We start from the raw sequence: 19,891 nt of genomic DNA, 5'->3' as shown, positions 1-19,891 counted from the left end.
GCCGAATGGCCTCCTTTAATAGAATCCCCACAGTGCAGAACGAGGTGGAATTTGAATTCAATAAAAAATAAAATCTGGAATTAAGAATCTGATGGCCATGAAACCTTGACCGATTGTTGTAAAAACCCACCTTGTTCACTAAATGTCCTTCAGGGAAGGAAATCTGCCATCCTTACCTGGTCAGGCCTACATGTGACTCTAGACCCCCAGCAATGCGGTTGTGTCTCAACTGCCATCCAAGGGCAACAAGGGATAGGCAATAAATGCTGGCCAGCCAGCGATGACATGTCCCATGGATCCTATTGAATGGCGGAGCAGGCTTGATGGGCTGAATGGCCTACTCATGCCCCTAACTGAAGTTGGTGATGGTGGCTGATTTTTGACTTGGGATGTATCTCACCATGGGGACATGAGGCTGAAAATAGCCTGTTCCAGAACTCACAGAATCCAAGCAGGGTCAATCCAGTGAATTCATAAAAACTGGGCCTCGAAAGAAAGATAAGGAGCTTGCGTTTATATTTTCATATCCTTGGTAGGTAAAAGAGAGTTGATAAAGGTAATGTGGTTGATGTTGTGTACATGGACTTCCAGAAGGAGTTTGATGAAGTGCCACAAAATAGCCTGGCTACCAAAATTGAAGATTGTGGGATTGAAGAGTAAGTAGTAGTGTAAGCACAAAAGAGAAAATGGTGGGAGTGTGGGTGGGGAGGGAGTAGAGGTTGATAAGTGATTGGTTTTCTGCCTGGACGGATATATAAAGTGGTGTCCTTCAGGAGTTGCTATTCGAATCATAGAATCCCTACAGCGCAGAAGGAGGCCATTCAGCCCATCAAACCACTGATCTTTATGATTATATATTCATGAGTTGGGACTTTCTTTTTAATCATTTGTGGGACATGGGTGTCGCTGGCTGGCCAGCATTATTGCACATCCCTAGTTGCCCTTGAAAAGGTGGTGGTGAGCTGCCGCCTTATATCGTTGCAGTGCATCTTGTAGATAGTACACACTGCTGCTACTGAGCGTCGGTGGTGGAGGGAGTGGATGTTTGTGGATGTGGTGCCAATCAAGCGGGGCTGCTTTGTCCTGGATGGTGTCGAGCTTCTTGAGTGTTGTTGGAGTTGCACCCATCCAGGCAAGTGGGGAGTATTCCATCACACTCCTGACTTGTGCCTTGTAGATGGTGGACAGGCTTTGGGGAGTCAGGAGGTGAGTTACTCGCCGCAGTATTCCTAGCCTCTGACCTGCTCTTGTGGCCATTGTGTTTATGTGGTGAGTCCAGTTGAGTTTCTGGTCAATGGTAACCCCAAGGATGTTGACAGTGGGGGATTCGGTGACGGTTACACCATTGAATGTCAAGGGGCAATGTATCCACTTGAGTATCCAGTGCATAATTTCAATGTTTGTAGATAACACAAAACTCAGATATGTAGCAGTCACTGATGAGTATGGTGTCAGACTAATGAAATGGAGAGGCACACAAGGCAGGTACAATTTAATGCAGTATCAGACTTTATTTAAGAATCATAGAATTCTTGCAGTGTAGGAGGAAACCATTCCGCCTATTAATGCGAAGTGATGCATTTTGGTAGAACTAACGTAGGGGGGAGCTATACGATAAATGGCAGAACCATAAAGGGTGTAGATACGCAGAGGGACCTGGGTGTGCAAGTTCACAGATCCTTGAAGGTGACGTCACAGGTGGAGAAGGTAGTGAATAAGGCATATGGCATGCTTGCCTTTATAGGACAGGGCATAGAGTATAAAAGTTGGGGTCTGATGTTGCAGTTGTATAGAACGTTGGTTCGGCCGCATTTGGAATACTGCACCCTGTTCTGGTCGCCACACTACCAGAAGGACGTGGAGGCTTTAGAGAGAGTTCAGAGGAGGTTTACCAGGATGTTGCCTGGTATGGAAGGGCTTAGTTATGAGGAGAGATTGGGTAAACTGGGGTTGTTCTCACTGGAAAGACGGAGGATGAGGGGTGACCTAATAGAGGTGTATAAAATTATGAAAGGCATAGATAGGGTGAACGGTGGGAAGCTTTTCCCCAGGTCGGTGGTGACGTTTACGAGGGGTCATAGGTTCAAGGTGAAGTGGGGGAGGTTTAACACGGATATCAGAAGGACGTATTTTACACAGAGGGTGGTGGGGGCCTGGAATGCGCTGCCAGGCAAGGTGGTGGAGGCGGACACACTGGGAATGTTTAAGACTTATCTAGATAGCCACATGAATGGAGTGGGAATGGAGGGATACAAAAGAATGGTCTAGTTTGGACCAGGGAGCGGCGCGGGCTTGGAGGGCCGAAGGGCTGTTCCTGTGCTGTATTGTTCTTTGTTCTTTATTAAGCTTGCATCGACAACAAACCAACCCAGGACCTATCCCTGTTACCCCATATATTTTTTCTGTGAATCTCCCTGACACTAAGGGGCAATTTAGCATGGCCAATCCACCTAACCCGCACATCTTTCGACACTAAGGGGCAATTTAGCATGGCCAATCCACCTAACCCGCACATCTTTGGACACTAAGGGGCAATTTAGCATGGCCAATCCACCTAACCTGCACATCTTTGGACACTAAGGGGCAATTTAGCACGGCCAATCCACCTAACCCGCACATCTTTGGACACTAAGGGGCAATTTAGCATGGCCAATCCACCTAACCCGCACATCTTTGGACACTAAGGGGCAATTTAGCATGGCCAATCCACCTAACCTACACTATGGGAGGAAACCAGGATGAACAGTATCAAATATCTGAGGGCAATACGACATCTGTTTAAAATGCATGTGAAATCTTTAGCTTTAAAAAGAGAAGCCTAGTCTAGTGGTTCCTAACCGGTGTGCCACGACTAACCGGTGTGCCACGACTAACCGGTGTGCCACGACTAACCGGTGTGCCACGACTAACCGGTGTGCCATGAAAACAGATTCAAAATTCATGTAATTGAACTGGAACTGACCTTTGTCTTCAGCTCCGTGGTCAATATCTCCAGGACCTGACCAATCTCGGGCCTCCCGCATGTGCGCAGGCTGGGAAGAGGCGCACGTGCGCGGTTTAGATTTTTTACATTGGTCAGGCCCATGCGTGTGACCAACAGGACTTGGAGCTGAAGACCAAGGTCTCCATGTGTCCGCACAAAAATCCAAACCTCAAAAAGGGAGCAAAAGGAGAAGCGAGAGAGAGATGGGGGGAGAGGTTAAATAAAAAAAGAACAGGCAAGAGGTCAGGGAGAGTTAAAAATGAAGTTCTCAGTAAGCGGAGAAGACCGAGAAAATAGAAGGCATGCCTCAAATTGTTTTTACAATATCGAGGTGAACCTTGATATATAACAGGTTGGGAACCAGTGGTCCAGAGTCCAGGAGTGAGGAAGTTATGCTAAATCTTCATAAAACACTACTTGGGCTTCAGCTGGACAACTGTATCCAATTCTGGACACATTAGGAAAGAGGTTGAGACTGTCAAGAGGTGGAAGGGAGATTTAATAGAATACGCAACTTGGAAATGAAGGATATTGGGAAAGAGCCCAGGGATTGGCGCTAATTGTCCAACCCTTTCAAAGAGCTGGTATGATGGACTGAATGGTCTCTCTCTTTGCTGTATCATTCTATCCTTCTGGGATGTCCCAAAACACCTTATAGCTGACGGAATTCTTTTGAAGCAGTGTCAGAGTTATAATGTCGGAAACTGGGCAGCTGATTCATGCACAGCAAAATCCCACAAGCAACGACGCGTCAGATAATCTGCTTTCATGCTACTGGTTGAGGGGTAAAGAAGGCTCTGCTCTTCTGCAAAAGGGTGCCATACAACCTTTTTACTTTAGGTGGGGCCTTGTGTTAACACCGTGGGCGAGATTCTCTGTCCTCTCAGCGTGTTTCCCCCGCCGGCGGGAGGTACCGCGTTGTTTGGTAGCGGCGGGATTCCCTGGTCCCGCCGCTTTCAGTGGGAATTCCCATTGATGTCACCCCACGCAGGCGGGAAACCCCTAGGCCTGGGAGGGTGCGCTGCCGGCGGGACCGGAGAATCCCACCAGCGTCAACGGCCGGAGAATTAAAGGCACCTGCAACCGTGTGACATTCCCTCAGTCCTGTACTTCCGTGGTGGCTTGCATTCATGAACTCGGGTCTCTGGAGGGGGAATTGAACCTGTGACCTTCTGACTCAGAGGCAGCGGTGAAACCTGTGGCCTTTAGTTTAAAAAAAACTGTCACTGACCCAAAGGTCACAGGTCGGATAACCTTTCTGTACCCTGGTGCGTACGGCCTGTGTTCCAGCTTTGACTCCAGATACATGGCTCCAGAAACTGTTCTGTTTCAATGGTCCGGTGATACCCACGGTTGCCCTATGCCCTGTCTGAATCCCCCCTCACCCCCTGCCAGGCCCTTCAATGGTCCTTGGTGAAGATTGCTGGTCACCTGAGGAAGAACCTCCTTCGGGGAGGGAGGGGGGTGGGGATGGGGGAAGAGTCAGCCTGCGCCAGAGTTAAAAAAATCATTAATCCAGCAGAGAGGCCGGAAAAGAAATGTTGAAGAAATGCCAAACTCTGGAGTCCCACTGGCGTCCTCTCTCTCTCTCTCTCTCTGTTTCACCCCCACCCCGACTGACAGTGTCCAGACCTTCTGATGACCCCCAACTCAATGGTTTACAGTCCTGGTTAAAAGGGATGGGACATGGAACTACAAGTGTTAAGTTTTCTTTCAAAGAAAAACTGGATTAAATGACTCACTTAGAATTGGATTATCTTGCAATTGGCAATTTGGCCGCGGTTTCAGTTTTCAGTGCGCCATCCTCCTGGTGCCCACCGTTAGCGATATAAATAGTCTGAGGATAATGCCCCCCTGTAATGTGTGCCCATCTGTTCATGCATTTGAATGGCCCTGTCTTTGGAGACCAAGGCTGTTGTCAGGACTGCTGTCCGTGATCAGGTTAATCAGTTGGATCCCTCCCTACTGACGTGCTCTTGACCCCATCCTTGTACACATCCCTTTTCAAAGCAGGTCGCAAAGACGGTCCATCTGTATAGAAGCTCTTGTGAATTCTCCCTGCCCTTCAACCACCACAAGGCCAGCACAGCACAGGGGTGTCAACGACAAGAACATTACACAGAACTTGCATTCATCTAGCACCTTTCACTACTGCAGAGGACCCCCAAAACTCTCACGGATTTTAAGACGTGTAGCAATATCCCACAGCAATGTGATAACGGCCATTGGTTGACGGGGAGAGCGCCCTGTAAGAAGTCTCACAACACCAGGTTAAATTCCAACAGGTTTATTTGGCAGCACTAGCTTTCGGAGTCTCAGGCTCCTTCATCAGGTGAGTCAGCACCCCCTCAGTACTGTCGGCCTGGTTCATTGAGTCATAGAATCCCTGCAGTGAAGAAGGAGGCTATTTGGCCCATCGAGTCTGCACCGACTCATTGATGGAGCATCTTACCCAGGACCACCCCCTGCCCCATTCCCTTAACCTTCCGCTAATCCACCTGACCTGCACCTCGTTGGACACTAAGGGGCAATTTAGCATGACCAATCCACCTAACCTACACACCTTTGGTTAATATGCTCAAGTTTCTGGCGTGAGTCTTGAACCCTTGACCTTTGAACCCTGGTGTTACCCACCGAGGCACAGCTGCTGCCTGATGGGTTTGCGCTAATCATTTTGGTGGTTTCCATTTATTTAGAATCCTACAGTGCGGAAGGAGACCATTCAGCCATTGAGTCTGTCCTGACCACAACCCCACCCAGGCCCTAACCCCATAACCCCTTGCATTTACCCTAGCTAGACCCCTTGACACTAAGGGGCAATTTAGCATGGCCAATCCACCTAACCCGCACGTCTTTTGGACTGTGGGAGGAAAGGGGAGCACCCGGAGGAAACCCGCGCAGACACGGGGGAGAATGTGCAAACTCCACACAGACAGTGACCCAAGCCGGGAATCGAACCCGGGTCCCTGGCGCTGTGAGGCAGCAGTGCTAACCACCGTGCCGCCATGATGGTAGTTATTGTGGTTGTTTAATCTGTTTAATTGTTCAATTTAATTGTTTTCTCCTCGTGTGTTCCTGGGGAATGAGTGCCTTAGCTGAAAAACGCGGGCCAGATTCTCTCAGGGCTCCTTGCCCTCACTGCGGAGGACATTGGCTGTGGTGTCCCACGTGTAGTGCCAGCAAGGAAGCTGGGCGAATTAGAGCAAAGACTGAGCAGATCCAGCCAGCTCGGGGTTAACGCTGAGACTCTGAAGGGGATGAATTATAAAAGGTCCTTGACCCATAATCCCGGGAAGTCAGTCATTTAGACCGCGGTGTTTTGTTTGAATTTTTAGCTTTGCGACCAATGATAATCTTTTGACTGCATTCCAAGATGTCGTATTTACTGGGTTAAGCGGAACAATGCTGATTGTTTGGGTTACTGTGTGTCTCATTTGTTTTGAAACATGACCTATTAGCTGCAAATTACACCATCAAATTAACCGAAAATTGGACAGGGGCCATTAAAGCGACTGCTCGCAAGATTAATGGTGTTCGTACTCCACCTAGCACTTTAGATGATTAAATAGACCCTTGTGTCAAAAGCACTGTTATTTGCATGTGTAGCAAAACACAAGGTCTGCTCGGGTCTCGCACTCTCAAGGAGCTGAAGAGAGTTTATGTTTGCAAGGAGAAGGTTCCCAATGTTCCTCCTGTGGTGCCGGCTGGATCTGACTGGGTAACGCTCTCACTTCTGACTCTCGCATTGTCGGTTCAAGTCCCGTTACAGAAATTGAACACAAAGAAAGGCATGTCTTGCCTTGCCCCCTCCCCTCCCTCCCGGAACCCCCATGATAGGGTCCTCATCTTCACCCCACCCCAGCCTCCGCATTCAAAGGTCCATCCTCTGCCATGTCCGCCAATTCCAGCATGATGCCCCCCCCCCTCCCCCCTCAACCCCACCCCCCTCCGACAGCATTCCACAGGGATCCGTCTCCGTGACACCCTGGCCCAGTCCTCCATAATACCAATTCCCCGTTCCGTTGCCACGGCACCCTTCTTTGCAATCGTAGAAGAGACCAATGAACAGTACAACACAGGATCAGGCCCTTCGGCCCACCAAGTCTGTGCCATCACAGATGCCTCTCTAATCTAATATTTTCTTGCCTCTATGTGGTTCATATCCCTCTATTCGCTGCCTATCCATGTATCTATCCAGATCCCTCTTGGACGTTGTTATAGAATCTTCTTCCACCACCTCCTCCGGCAGCGCGTTCCAGGCATTCACCACCCTCTGTGTGAGAAACTTGCCCCTTACATCTCTTTTAAACTTTCCCCCCCTCACTCTCAAGCTATGCCCCCAAGTAGAACATAGAACATAGAAAAACTACAGCACAAACAGGCCCTTCGGCCCACAAGTTGTGCCGAACACATCCCTACCTTCTAAGCCTACCTATAACCCTCCATCCTCTTAATTCCCCTGTACTCATCCAGGAGTCTCTTAAAAGACCCTATTGAGTTCGCCTCCACCACCACTGATGGCAGCCGATTCCACTCGCCCACAACCCTCTGTGTGAAAAACTTACCCCTAACATCTCCCCTGTACCTACCCCCCAGCACCTTAAACCTGTGTCCTCTCGTAGCAGACATTTCCACCCTGGGAAAAAGCCTCTGATCTATGCCTCTCAACATCTTATACACCTCTATTAGGTCTCCTCTCATCCTTCGTCTCTCCAAGGAGAAAAGACCGAGCTCCCTCAGCCTATCCTCATAAGGCATGCCACTCAATCCAGGCAACATCCTGGTAAATCTCTCCTGAACCCTTTCCAATGCATCAACATCCTTCCGGTAGTGTGGCCACCAGAATTGTACACAATACTCCAAATGTGGCCTAACCAAAGTCTCCTGCAGCTGCAACATGATTTTCCAATTCAGAAACTCAACGCCCCGACTGATGAAGGCCAGCATGCCGTACGCCTTCTTGATCACCTTCTCCACCTGAGTTGCCACCTTCAGGGAACTGTGGACCTGCACACCTCGATCCCTCTGTGTGCTAATATTTCTCAGGGCTCCCCCTTCTGCAGTAGACCTTCCAAATCGCATCACCTCACATTTGTCTGGGTTAAATTCCATCTGCCACCTTTCGGCCCAGGTCTCCAGCTGATTTATATCCTGCTGTATCCTCTGACAATCCTCCTCATTATCCGCTACTCCCCAAATGTTTCTATCATCTGCAGATTTACTAATCAGACCACCTACATTTTCCTCCAAATCATTTGTATATATCACAAACAACAGAGGCCCCAGCACTGATCCTTGTGGAACACCGCTTGTCACAAACCTCCAGTTAGAAAAGTACCCTTCCACTGCTAATCTCTGCTTTCTATACCCAAGCCAGTTTTGAATCCACCTTACCAACTCACCTCGAATTCCCACATGACTTCAACTTCTGTATCAGCCTGCCATAAGAAACCTTTTCGAAAGCTTTGCTAATGTTGATGTAGATGCCTCTTTACATCCTCACTGGGTAGGGATGCATTTTCGGAGTGACTCGGTGCAGACTCGATGGGCCCAATGGCCTCCTTTTGCACTGTAGGGATTCTACGGTTCACTTAAAAAAAAACCCCAGATCATCTGGTAATTATCACGTTGCTGTTTGTGGGATCTTGCTGTGCGCAAAACGGCTTCTGCGTTTCCTACATTACAACAGCAACTGCACTTCAAAAAACATTTCATTGTTGATAACTGCTTGGAGGTGGTGATTGGTGCTATACAAATGCAGGACTTTCTGACTTTTTTTGTTTGTGGTTGGAGTTCCTCCCACTAGGAGGTCAGGGTTGGAAATCACAGAAAAATGCCAGTGATTTGCTAAGATACATTTCCGTTAATCTTCCTGCCGTTCATTATATTCTCTGGAGTTTAGAATAATGTGAGGTGGCCTCATTGAAACCTGTAAAATTCTGAAGGGGTTTGACAGGGTGGACACAGAAATTGTCTCCACTGGTCAGGGAATCTAAAACACAGGGGAGCAGTCTCAGGATAATGGGGTGATCATTTACGACTGAGATCAGGAAAAAATTCTTCATTCAAAGTGTTCTGAACTTTCGAATTATCTACCCAGAGGGATGTGGATGTGTCATTGTCACCATAGAATCCCTACAGTGCACAAGGAGGCCATTTGGCCCATCGAGTCTGCACCAACTCTGCAAATGAGCATCTTACCCAGATCCTCTTAGCTACCCTATCCCAGTAACGCTGCGCATTTACCATGGCCAATCCACCTAACCTACATATCTTGGACACTAAAGGGCAATTTAGCATGGCCAATCCACCTAACCTGCACCTCTTTGGACGCTAAGGGGCAATGTAGTATTGCCAGTCCCCCTAACCTGCATATGTCTGGACTGGGGGAGGAAACCCACAGAGACACGGGCAGAACATGCAAAGTCCACACAGACAGCCAAGGCCGGAATTGAAGCCGGGTCCCTGGCTGTGAGGCAGCAGTGCTAACCATTGGGGCACCGTGCGGCCATGTTTGGGATAGGCTGACCTTTGGGTGTATCTGGGAATTTAGGTAATGGGGAGCAGGCAGGAAAATGGAGTTGAATTAGCCATTATCGTACTGGGGGCACAGCAAGCTGGATGGGTGGTGCTCTCGACATCTGCTCCTATTGTGTCCATGTGAAGACACTTTGTGAAAAAAATCATCTTCTTTATTCTTTCCCAATACTTAAACCTTTATAAGTCACTGATGCTATCTTGGGTGGAGAATTGCGGTCAATTCTGGGTGCCACACTTTAGGAAGGATGCCAAGGCCTTAGAATGGACGCAGAGGAAACTTACTGGACTGGAACCAGGAATGAGAGCTTCAGTCGTTCGGAGAGACTGGAGAAGCTGGGATTGTTCCCCTTAGAGTGGAGACGGTTAAGAAGAGATTTAATATAAATTTTCAAAATTAGGAAAAGTTTTGATAAGCATTGAACTGTCTTCAGTGGGAGTGGGTTGGTCATCGAAGAGACAGATTTAAGGTAGTAACATGGAAACGTTTTATTCATTCGTGGAACGTGGGTGTCGCTGGCTGACCAGCATTTATTGCCCATCCCTAGTTGCCCTTGGAGGGCAGTGGAGAGTCGACCACATTGCTGTGGCTCTGGAGTCACATGTAGGCCAGACTGGGTAAGGACAGCAGAACTCCTTCCCTAAAGAACAATATTGAACGAGATGGGTTTTTCCGACAATCGACAATGGTTTCATGGTCATCAGTAGATTCTTAATTCCAGATTTTTTAAAATTGAATTCAAATTCCACCATCTGCCGTGGTGGGATTTGAACCCGGGTCCCCAGAACATTAGCTGAGTTTCTGGATTAATAGTCTAGCGATAATACCACTAGGCCACCGCCTTCCCTAGGTGCAGGAATAAGCCGTTCAGCCCTTTGAGCCTACTCTGCCATTCAATAAGATCATGACTGATCCTTGACCTCAATGCCATATTCCCACTTTCTCCCCATAGTCCCCATAGGGTGACACGGTGGCACAGTGATTAGCATTGCTGCGTCACTGCGCCAGGGACCTTGGTTCAATTCCTGGCTTGGGTCACTCTCTGTGCGGAGTCTGCACGTTCTCCCCATGTCTGCGTGGGTTTCCTCCGGGTGCTCCGGTTTCCTCCCACAGTCTGAAAGGTGCATTGGCCATGCTAAATTTTCCCTCCGTGTAACCGAACAGGAGTCGGGGTGTGGCAATGAGTGGATTTTCACAGTAACTTCATTGCAGTGTTCATGTAAGCCAACTTGTGACACTAATAAACTTAAAATAATGTCTTAAAATGTCCTCGATGCCAGTAAAATAGAAAAAAACCCTTTCTCTTTCTTGACTGCTGTGTTTATATTCAGTGACTGCATCTCCCTGCATCTCATCTAGTCCGGTTAGAATTTTATACGTTGCAACCAGATCCTCTCTCATCCTAAACTCCAGTAAATACAGGCCCAGTCAAGCCAATCCCTCCTCATTGAACAGTCCCACCAACCCCTGTATCAGTCTAGTGAACCTCCACTGCACTCCCCCCATGGCAAAAAGATCCTTTCTCAGGTAGGGAGACCAAATCTGCACACACTACTCCAGATAGTTGGCAGAGGAATCCGAAGGGAATGAAGGCCTCATTTTGTGGGCAGTGAGTTGGGATCTGGAAGGCGTGGCCTCAAAGCAGATCCAATGGGAACTTAATTGGATAACTACTTGGCGAGGAAAAGTTGAAGAAAATGGAAGAACAGTAAATTGAGTCTAATTGGATGGGTTTTTTTCAAAGAGTTAGTACACGCTTGATGGGCTGAATGGTTTTCTGTGCTCCAGGATTCTATGATGCTAAACCCTGTGGATGTCTTCCCCTCCCCCTCAGTTTACAGAGGGAGTGCTCAAACATCTTGGCTTTGTGTATTGAACCTTAAGAGCCACAAAATAAATGATCTTCAGTCCTTGATAATGTGCTGAAATCTCAAGTTGTTTATATCATTGACTGTTTCTAACTGCCTCAGCTGTGATTATACCCTCAGGCTGAACTCTTGCTAAAACTTCCCCGATTTGTGTGATGTGATGTGGGAGAGCCTCTGGGCAGCACAGTGGTTAGCACTGCTGCCTCACAGCGCCAGGGACCCGGGTTCAATTCCCGGCTTGGGTCCCTGTCTGTGCGGAGTTTGCACATTCTCCCCATGTCTGCGTGGGTTTCCTCCGAGTGCTCCGATTTCTCCCACACTCCAAAGATAAACAGGTTAGGTAGATTGGCCGTGGTAAATTGTTCCTTAGTGTCCCAAGCAATGCAGGTTAGGGAAATTAGCGGTGTAAATATGCGGGGTTATGGGGGATAGGGCCTGGGTGGGATTCTCTGTTGGAGAGTCGGTGCAGACTCGATGGGCCAAATGGCCTCCTTCTGCACTGTAGGGATTCTATGATTCAATAAAGAGTTTTTGGTGACGGACTAAATCTTGATTTTAAAATTCTCACCCTTGTCTCTTCCTATCTCCATAATCGTGTCCTGCCTCACAATTATCTCCAACACAGTGGCACAGTGATTAGCACTGCTGCCTCACAGCGCCAGGGACACGGGTGCAGAAGGAGGCCACTCAACCCACAACCACACAATCCCACCCAGGCCCTATCCCTTGCAATCCCATGTATTCACCCTAGCTAGTCCCTCTGACACTAAAGGGCAATTGAACATGGCCAATCCACCTAACCCGCACATCTTTAGACACTAAGGGGAAATTTACCATGGCCAATCCACCTAACCCGCACATCTTTGGATACTAAGGGGCAATTTAGCATGGCCAATCCACCTAACCCGCACATCTTTAGACACTAAGGGGCAATTTAGCATGGCCAATCCACCTAACCTGCACATCTTTGGACACTAAGGGGCAATTTAGCATGGCCAATCCACCTAACCCGCACATCTTTAGACACTAAGGGGCAATTTAGCATGGCCAATCCACCTAACCTGCACATCTTTGGACACTAAGGGGCAATTTAGCATGGCCAATCCACCTAACCCGCACATCTTTAGACACTAAGGGGCAATTTAGCATGGCCAATCCACCTAACCTGCACATCTTTGGATACTAAGGGGCAATTTAGCATGGCCAATCCACCTAACCTGCACATCTTTGGACACTAAGGGGAAATTTAGCATGGCCAATCCACCTAACCTACAGGTCTTCGGACTGTACAGTCCTTTGGGATGAAAGACTCTATAGAAGTACAAGCTTTGTCAATCTTCCCAACAAGCCGACAGTTTTTTTTGTTGTTGACTGAGTAGACATGGAAACTGGAAACTCGAGTAAACTACTGAGTCACTCCGGCACCCCCTTCCTCCCATTGATATGGAGGGTCTCTATTGAGACTAACTCAACTCACTAAATTCGCCAGTCTACCCTCCAGTTTTTAGCTCCAGTCGAGCTCATTGATAAAATCTCTCTTGATCCGATAATTGCTGTCTTGTCCAAAACACAAGCAGGGCACGAGTGTGGAAAATGTGAAGGACTGTGAGGAAAAAGGAAAGAACCAACTGTTAAAGGTCAAGTTGCAAACTGCCGCCGGGGAACAGGGAGGGGCCCCCGAGTCGTTCCATTTTTTTTCCAACCCTTGGGGTCAGCGGCCTTGATGTGAGGGACGGAATGTGACAGTCTGATTTTGCTGCATTTCCAGGGAGCTGAGCTAATGCTTTTTAAATGCTTTGCTGTTCAGTGAATGAGTCATTTGCAATCATACCACCCCCCCCCCCACCTCCCTCACAGTACAGCCAAGCTCCGCACAATCAAACCACTGACTGATAAAAGGTCGTTCAGCATCTCTGCTAAAAATCCAAAAGCGGCCGTGAGTCATGTAACATTTCGAGGGAGCCGTTTTTGCACAAATGTCAGAGGTTGACGGGGCTGATTTTTGTTCCTTTTCTGATCGGTCGAACGCAGTGGCGCAGAACAGAACGAAACAGTTGCGTGTGGCTACCGTGCCTGTGCTTTGTTTCCCCAGTTTTGGCAATTCCCATGCCGTGCGGAGGCAGTCGGAGACGGGCACAGGGGAGCCAGTCAGCCTGGAGAGCGAAAGGCAGATCTACAAGACGGTTCTGGAGGGCGGGGATATTCCGTTCCAGGGGTTGAGCGGTTTGAGCAAGAGAACCTCCAGTTCCTCTTCAACCAAAGGTGAGAGCAGCATCAGAGAATGCCACGCCAGAACTCAGCAACCCTTCACCCCACAGTAACTGGTTAATAACTTCATTGGCACTTGCCCTTGACATGGGTATGAGATGTGATTGTCCACCAGGGCAAATAGCTCCGCTTCGGGCTAGATTCCCGCTTCAGGTACTTGCTCCTAGTTTTGGGTTACGTCCCCCTCCATTGGATGCACTGTAACTCTCAAACTCTTGCTCCAATCATTTGCTTCAGGGGAGACCTCAGAAGAACCAATCCCTACTGCCAGAAGCCTGGCAGTTTCCCTTTGCCTCACCCCCCTGAGTGGCACAGCCAGTTAGCGTCATAGGGTGGGATTTTCCAACCGCACTCACCCCAAAACCGGAAAATCTCGCCCGAGGTCAATGGACCTTTGCATGGTCTGCCTCCCCTCCCTGCCCACGACCATTCCCATGGTAGGCAGGATGAGGAAATTCTCCGCATGGAATTTTACAGCATAGAAAGAGGCCCTTCGGCCCATCATGTCTGCACTGGCCATCAAGGACCCATCTATTCTAATCCCATTTTCCAACACTTGTTCCGTGGCCTATGATGTTTTAAGTTCTCATCTAAATGCTTCTTAAATGTTGTGAGGGTTCCTGCCTCTACGACTCATTCAGGCAGCGAGTTCCAGACTCCCACCACCCTTTGGTGACCCCCCCCACCCGACAATGAGGAGTTCCCTCTGTCAATGAAGTCCCCCTTCAAACCCCCTCAAAATCTGCTGCCCCTGACCGTAAATCTGTGCCCCCTGGTTATTGACCCCATGGGAAAGGTTTCTTTCTTTCCCCCCCCATGTTCTATGTTCCTCATAATTTTGTGCACCTCAGTCAGGACCCCCCTCAGCCTTCTCTTCTGAAAGGAAAACCACCCCAGCCCCACCAGCCTCTCTCCATAGCTGAAGTTGTCCGAATGTCCACATGGAATTAGACTAAAGTTTTTTTTATGTACAGTTCACTCACACCGCCAGATCTTTCCCAATCCATTTTATGTGGAGACCATAAGGCCAACAATGGAGATTTGAATCCCAGGATGAGTCACAGACTCGGTACGCTGGTGACAATCCATTCGCGCCTGGGTAGAGCTTGTGCTGCTTTCCAACTTGTGTTCTTGGAGCTCTCACTTTTATTTTGGCGCGCATGTTGCCTTCATCCAGTGTCGACAAACTAAGGATGCGCGGGAGATGGAAGCTGTGAGTCCGGTAACGTCCGGGACGCGAATCCTGAGAGGTGTAATTCAGGGCTAAACCCCTCCCCCTTACACAGCCGCCATTTTGTGATGGCGTCCAAGCAACGCCACGCAGCGGTTGAAAATGGGGCGAGGCGCAGTCAAAGCTAGAAGCTTCCACATCTAAAGGGATGAGCGGAAAACTGGCGGGAGGGACCCTTGCCCGCTGAGATTAGCGAAATGCCCCAGATGTGTCTAAAGTTGGTGACTAACGCTTGCTCTTTCTAACACTTGTGTCTGTTCTGTTACTCTGCACGCTTCCCAGTGGATTTTAAAGGTGGGAAAGACCACAGCATTTCAACTACTTCACTTTATTGTACAGCGGGTAACTCTAGTAAAATGCTAGGTGATAAATGTAAGCATAAAAAGCCCCTGTCAGCAGCCAAAGCCTGCATTTCCGAGATCCTCCCTTCCAAATTCAAACCCAAGCTACTTGTAGAGAGTATTCGTGCCCCGCATCGAGAGGGTGACAACTCCTCTCCACAGAAAGCCCAGAGCTGCGAGAATCTTCTCAATGTCAACTGCATGCTGGCCAGTAAGCGAGTGCTGGCGAAGGAGACTGGCCGGAGTGTCGAGTCTCTCTTGTTGATGGGGAGCGAGCAGCCCAACCTTTGTCCGAGTGGCCACTGGAGGCTACAGGAGTCGCCCACCGCCCCCAGGAGGAGTCCTCTACTGAACGGCGTGGCTAGCAACACCATCAAACTCCACCAGCCTATGCAGCGGAGCAGCCAATCTCCATCTGCGGGAGTCCTGCCCGCGAGAGACACGGCGTTTCAGTTTGACTGCGAAGCAGGAGGCCTCTGTACGCAGAATTCCAGCCAACCCGAGCTGGACGACACCCCCAGGTACTCGGTCTCCTCCCGAGTCAGCGAGTTTGAGCAGATAATCCAGAGATCCCGCTCGCTGCCCGCGCTGGATGCCACCTCGGGCTCCACGCCGTGCAGGAGCCCGGTGCAGCCTCTCTCCAAGCCCTTCCTGCAGTCGGCACACTCTGCGGAATCTCTCCTGGAGCCCCCGCCGCGACACGGCGCCAAGGAGCAACCCCACGTTCAAATTACCGTCCGCAGCCCTTCCGCCTCTTGCAGCGATGCCGAAGACGCCACGTCGGAGCTCAGCGAAGCCGTGGTCATCGTCGAGTCGTCACCGCCAAGTCCCCGCGCGCACGTCCCGGACGACTGCCTCTCCGTCCTATCAGCCGACAGCTCCAGCAGCAAGGAGCAGCCTGCGGGCGCCCGCAGGGCAAACCAGTGCAAAGGATCCTGCCCAGCCTCCTACACCCGCTTCACCACCATCCGCAGACACGAGAAGCAGACAGCGGCCTCCTCGGACCCCGGGCTGGCCACACAACACCTCCCTACCTCTCTCTCCAGAAACCTCTACCTCCTGAGCCCGAGGCCGTTCAGACTAAAGAAGGCCTTCCCGCACAGGCCCAGACGGCCTTTGGCCCAGCCGGACTCAGCTAGCCAGACCGAGGCAGGGCACAGGAAAGGAAGTCAGCTCGCTAACCCGGCCAATCGGGGGCCGCTATCCAATGACATGCCGTCCCTTCCCCGGCGCTCATCCTCCTTCCGTGTTTTGGAAAAGCTGGACCACTCGGCTGCCTCCGGACAATGCCACGATAATGGCATCTTCCAGCCTGACCTCTCGGGCGGAACGGCTAATGGGAATCTTGTTGCTTTATCCGCCCTCGACGGGGTTGACTCAAACAACAATCGGCAAAATGAACTTGGGATGTACCCGAAAGGTGGACTTTCCAGTAATGGACTGGCATCCTGTCTGTTGTGGTTACCTCGCTGTGTTCCTCCTCCCTTCCCCAGTTTGTACACTTTGTTTCTGTGACATTCTAGTCTGTTCTTCCCCCCTCCAATCCCTGTGTGGCATTTCACTCTGCAAATTGGTGCATCAGTTATTGGCTGCCTCTTAGATAGATTGTCCAGAAGGAATTAGTCATGTATTATTGAGAAAGACTCGGGAGTCAGACTTTGAGTACATCTGTAGCTCTTGCCCCTGCTGCTTGCAAGGCATGCAACTAAATACCTTTATCCAGAGAGAAAGCAGAGCTGAGAATTCTGACCGTCATTAGTACATTACAGCAGACACACACACACACGCCAATAAACATGTGCACATACATCTGTGTACCCAGAATCATGCATGCGTCGTAGTTGACTCTGAATCAGCCATAGCAGGGCGTCTCGTTTGAACCATCTGTTCCTGTTGAGCTGTGCTGGACACATTCAGCCCCATGGTCCCTCTCAACATACAACACAGATATACACTATATATACACAAGGACACACACACTGACCACACATCCGCACTCTCACACAGAGACAAGGTTACACTCACTTTCACACTCACAGACGCACAGACGCTCACTCTCTCACATACACACACACACTCTCTCTCACACTCGCACGCTCACTCTCTCACACACACACGCTCTCTCACACACACACGCTCTCTCTCACACTCGCACGCTCTCTCTCACACTCGCACGCTCTCTCTCACACTCGCACGCTCTCTCTCACACTCGCACACTCTCACACTCGCACGCTCTCTCTCACACTCGCACGCTCTCTCTCACACTCGCACGCTCTCTCTCACTCACACGCTCTCTCTCACTCACACGCTCTCTCTCACTCACACGCTCTCTCTCACTCACACGCTCTCTCTCACTCACACGCTCTCTCTCTCACTCACACGCTCTCTCTCACTCACACGCTCTCTCTCTCACTCACACGCTCTCTCTCTCACTCACACGCTCTCTCTCTCTCACATGCTCTCTCTCACTCACACGCTCTCTCTCACTCACACGCTCTCTCTCACTCACACGCTCTCTCTCACTCACGCTCTCTCTCACTCACACGCTCTCTCTCACTCACACGCTCTCTCTCTCTCACACGCTCTCTCTCTCTCACACGCTCTCTCTCACTCACACGCTCTCTCTCTCACTCACATGCTCTCTCTCTCACTCACACGCTCTCTCTCACTCACACGCTCTCTCTCACTCACACGCTCTCTCTCACTCACACGCTCTCTCTCACTCACACGCTCTCTCTCACTCACACGCTCTCTCTCACTCACACGCTCTCTCTCACTCACACGCTCTCTCTCACTCACACGCTCTCTCTCACTCACACGCTCTCTCTCACTCACACGCTCTCTCTCACTCACACGCTCTCTCTCACTCACACGCTCTCTCTCACTCACACGCTCTCTCTCACTCACACGCTCTCTCTCACTCACACGCTCTCTCTCACTCACACGCTCTCTCTCACTCACACGCTCTCTCTCTCACTCACACGCTCTCTCTCTCACTCACACGCTCTCTCTCACTCACACGCTCTCTCTCACTCACACGCTCTCTCTCACTCACACGCTCTCTCTCACTCACACGCTCTCTCTCTCACTCACACGCTCTCTCTCACTCACACGCTCTCTCTCACTCACACGCTCTCTCTCACTCACACGCTCTCTCTCACTCACACGCTCTCTCTCACTCACACGCTCTCTCTCACTCACACGCTCTCTCTCACTCACACGCTCTGTCTCACTCACACGCTCTGTCTCACTCACACGCTCTGTCTCACTCACACGCTCTCTCTCTATCACACGCTCTCTCTCTCTCACACGCTCTCTCTCTCTCTCACGCTCTCTCTCTCTCACACGCTCTCTCTCTCTCACACGCTCTCTCTCTCTCACACGCTCTCTCTCTCACACGCTCTCTCTCTCTCACACGCTCTCTCTCTCTCACACGCTCTCTCTCTCTCACACGCTCTCTCTCTCTCACACGCTCTCTCTCTCTCACACGCTCTCTCTCTCTCACACGCTCTCTCTCTCTCACACGCTCTCTCTCTCTCACACGCTCTCTCTCTCACACGCTCTCTCTCTCTCACACGCTCTCTCTCTCTCACACGCTCTCTCTCTCTCACACGCTCTCTCTCTCTCACACGCTCTCTCTCTCTCACACGCTCTCTCTCTCTCACACGCTCTCTCTCTCTCACACGCTCTCTCTCTCTCACACGCTCTCTCTCTCTCACACGCTCTCTCTCTCTCACACGCTCTCTCTCTCTCACACGCTCTCTCTCTCTCACACGCTCTCTCTCACACGCTCTCTCTCTCTCACACGCTCTCTCTCTCACACGCTCTCTCTCTCACACGCTCTCTCTCTCTCACACGCTCTCTCTCTCTCACACGCTCTCTCTCTCTCACACGCTCTCTCTCTCTCACACGCTCTCTCTCTCTCACACGCTCTCTCTCTCACACGCTCTCTCTCTCACACGCTCTCTCTCTCTCACACGCTCTCTCTCTCTCACACGCTCTCTCTCTCTCACACGCTCTCTCTCTCTCACACGCTCTCTCTCTCTCACACGCTCTCTCTCTCTCACACGCTCTCTCTCTCTCACACGCTCTCTCTCTCTCACACGCTCTCTCTCTCTCACACGCTCTCTCTCTCTCACACGCTCTCTCTCTCTCACACGCTCTCTCTCTCTCACACGCTCTCTCTCTCTCACACGCTCTCTCTCTCTCACACGCTCTCTCTCTCTCACACGCTCTCTCTCTCTCACACGCTCTCTCTCACACGCTCTCTCTCACACGCTCTCTCTCTCTCACACGCTCTCTCTCTCTCACACGCTCTCTCTCTCTCACACGCTCTCTCTCTCTCACACGCTCTCTCTCTCTCACACGCTCTCTCTCTCTCACACGCTCTCTCTCACACGCTCTCTCTCTCTCACACGCTCTCTCTCTCACACGCTCTCTCTCTCACACGCTCTCTCTCTCTCACACGCTCTCTCTCTCTCACACGCTCTCTCTCTCTCACACGCTCTCTCTCTCTCACACGCTCTCTCTCTCTCACACGCTCTCTCTCTCACACGCTCTCTCTCTCTCACACGCTCTCTCTCTCTCACACGCTCTCTCTCTCTCACACGCTCTCTCTCTCTCACACGCTCTCTCTCTCTCACACGCTCTCTCTCTCTCACA

The 19,891-nt window shown here is 50.3% G+C and overlaps 1 protein-coding gene across 43 annotated transcripts in view; it reads left to right on the top strand.

Annotated features, from left to right (window-relative positions):
* Positions 1-19,891, top strand: part of LOC144480343 (sorbin and SH3 domain-containing protein 1-like) — a 127,454-nt gene that overhangs the window by 71,557 nt on the left and 36,006 nt on the right. For all 43 annotated transcript variants that reach the window (XM_078199745.1, XM_078199744.1, XM_078199759.1 and 40 more), the window contains one exon: positions 13,482-13,651. In XM_078199745.1, the coding sequence (XP_078055871.1) occupies positions 13,482-13,651 (170 nt within the window). The remainder of the gene's footprint in view (positions 1-13,481; positions 13,652-19,891) is intronic.

The sequence above is a fragment of the Mustelus asterias genome, chromosome 28 (genome assembly GCF_964213995.1).
Source record: "Mustelus asterias chromosome 28, sMusAst1.hap1.1, whole genome shotgun sequence".
Taxonomy (NCBI): Eukaryota; Metazoa; Chordata; class Chondrichthyes; order Carcharhiniformes; family Triakidae; genus Mustelus; species Mustelus asterias.
The sequence above is the reverse complement of the archived record's forward strand: the minus strand, read 5'-3'. Positions and strand labels throughout refer to the sequence as shown.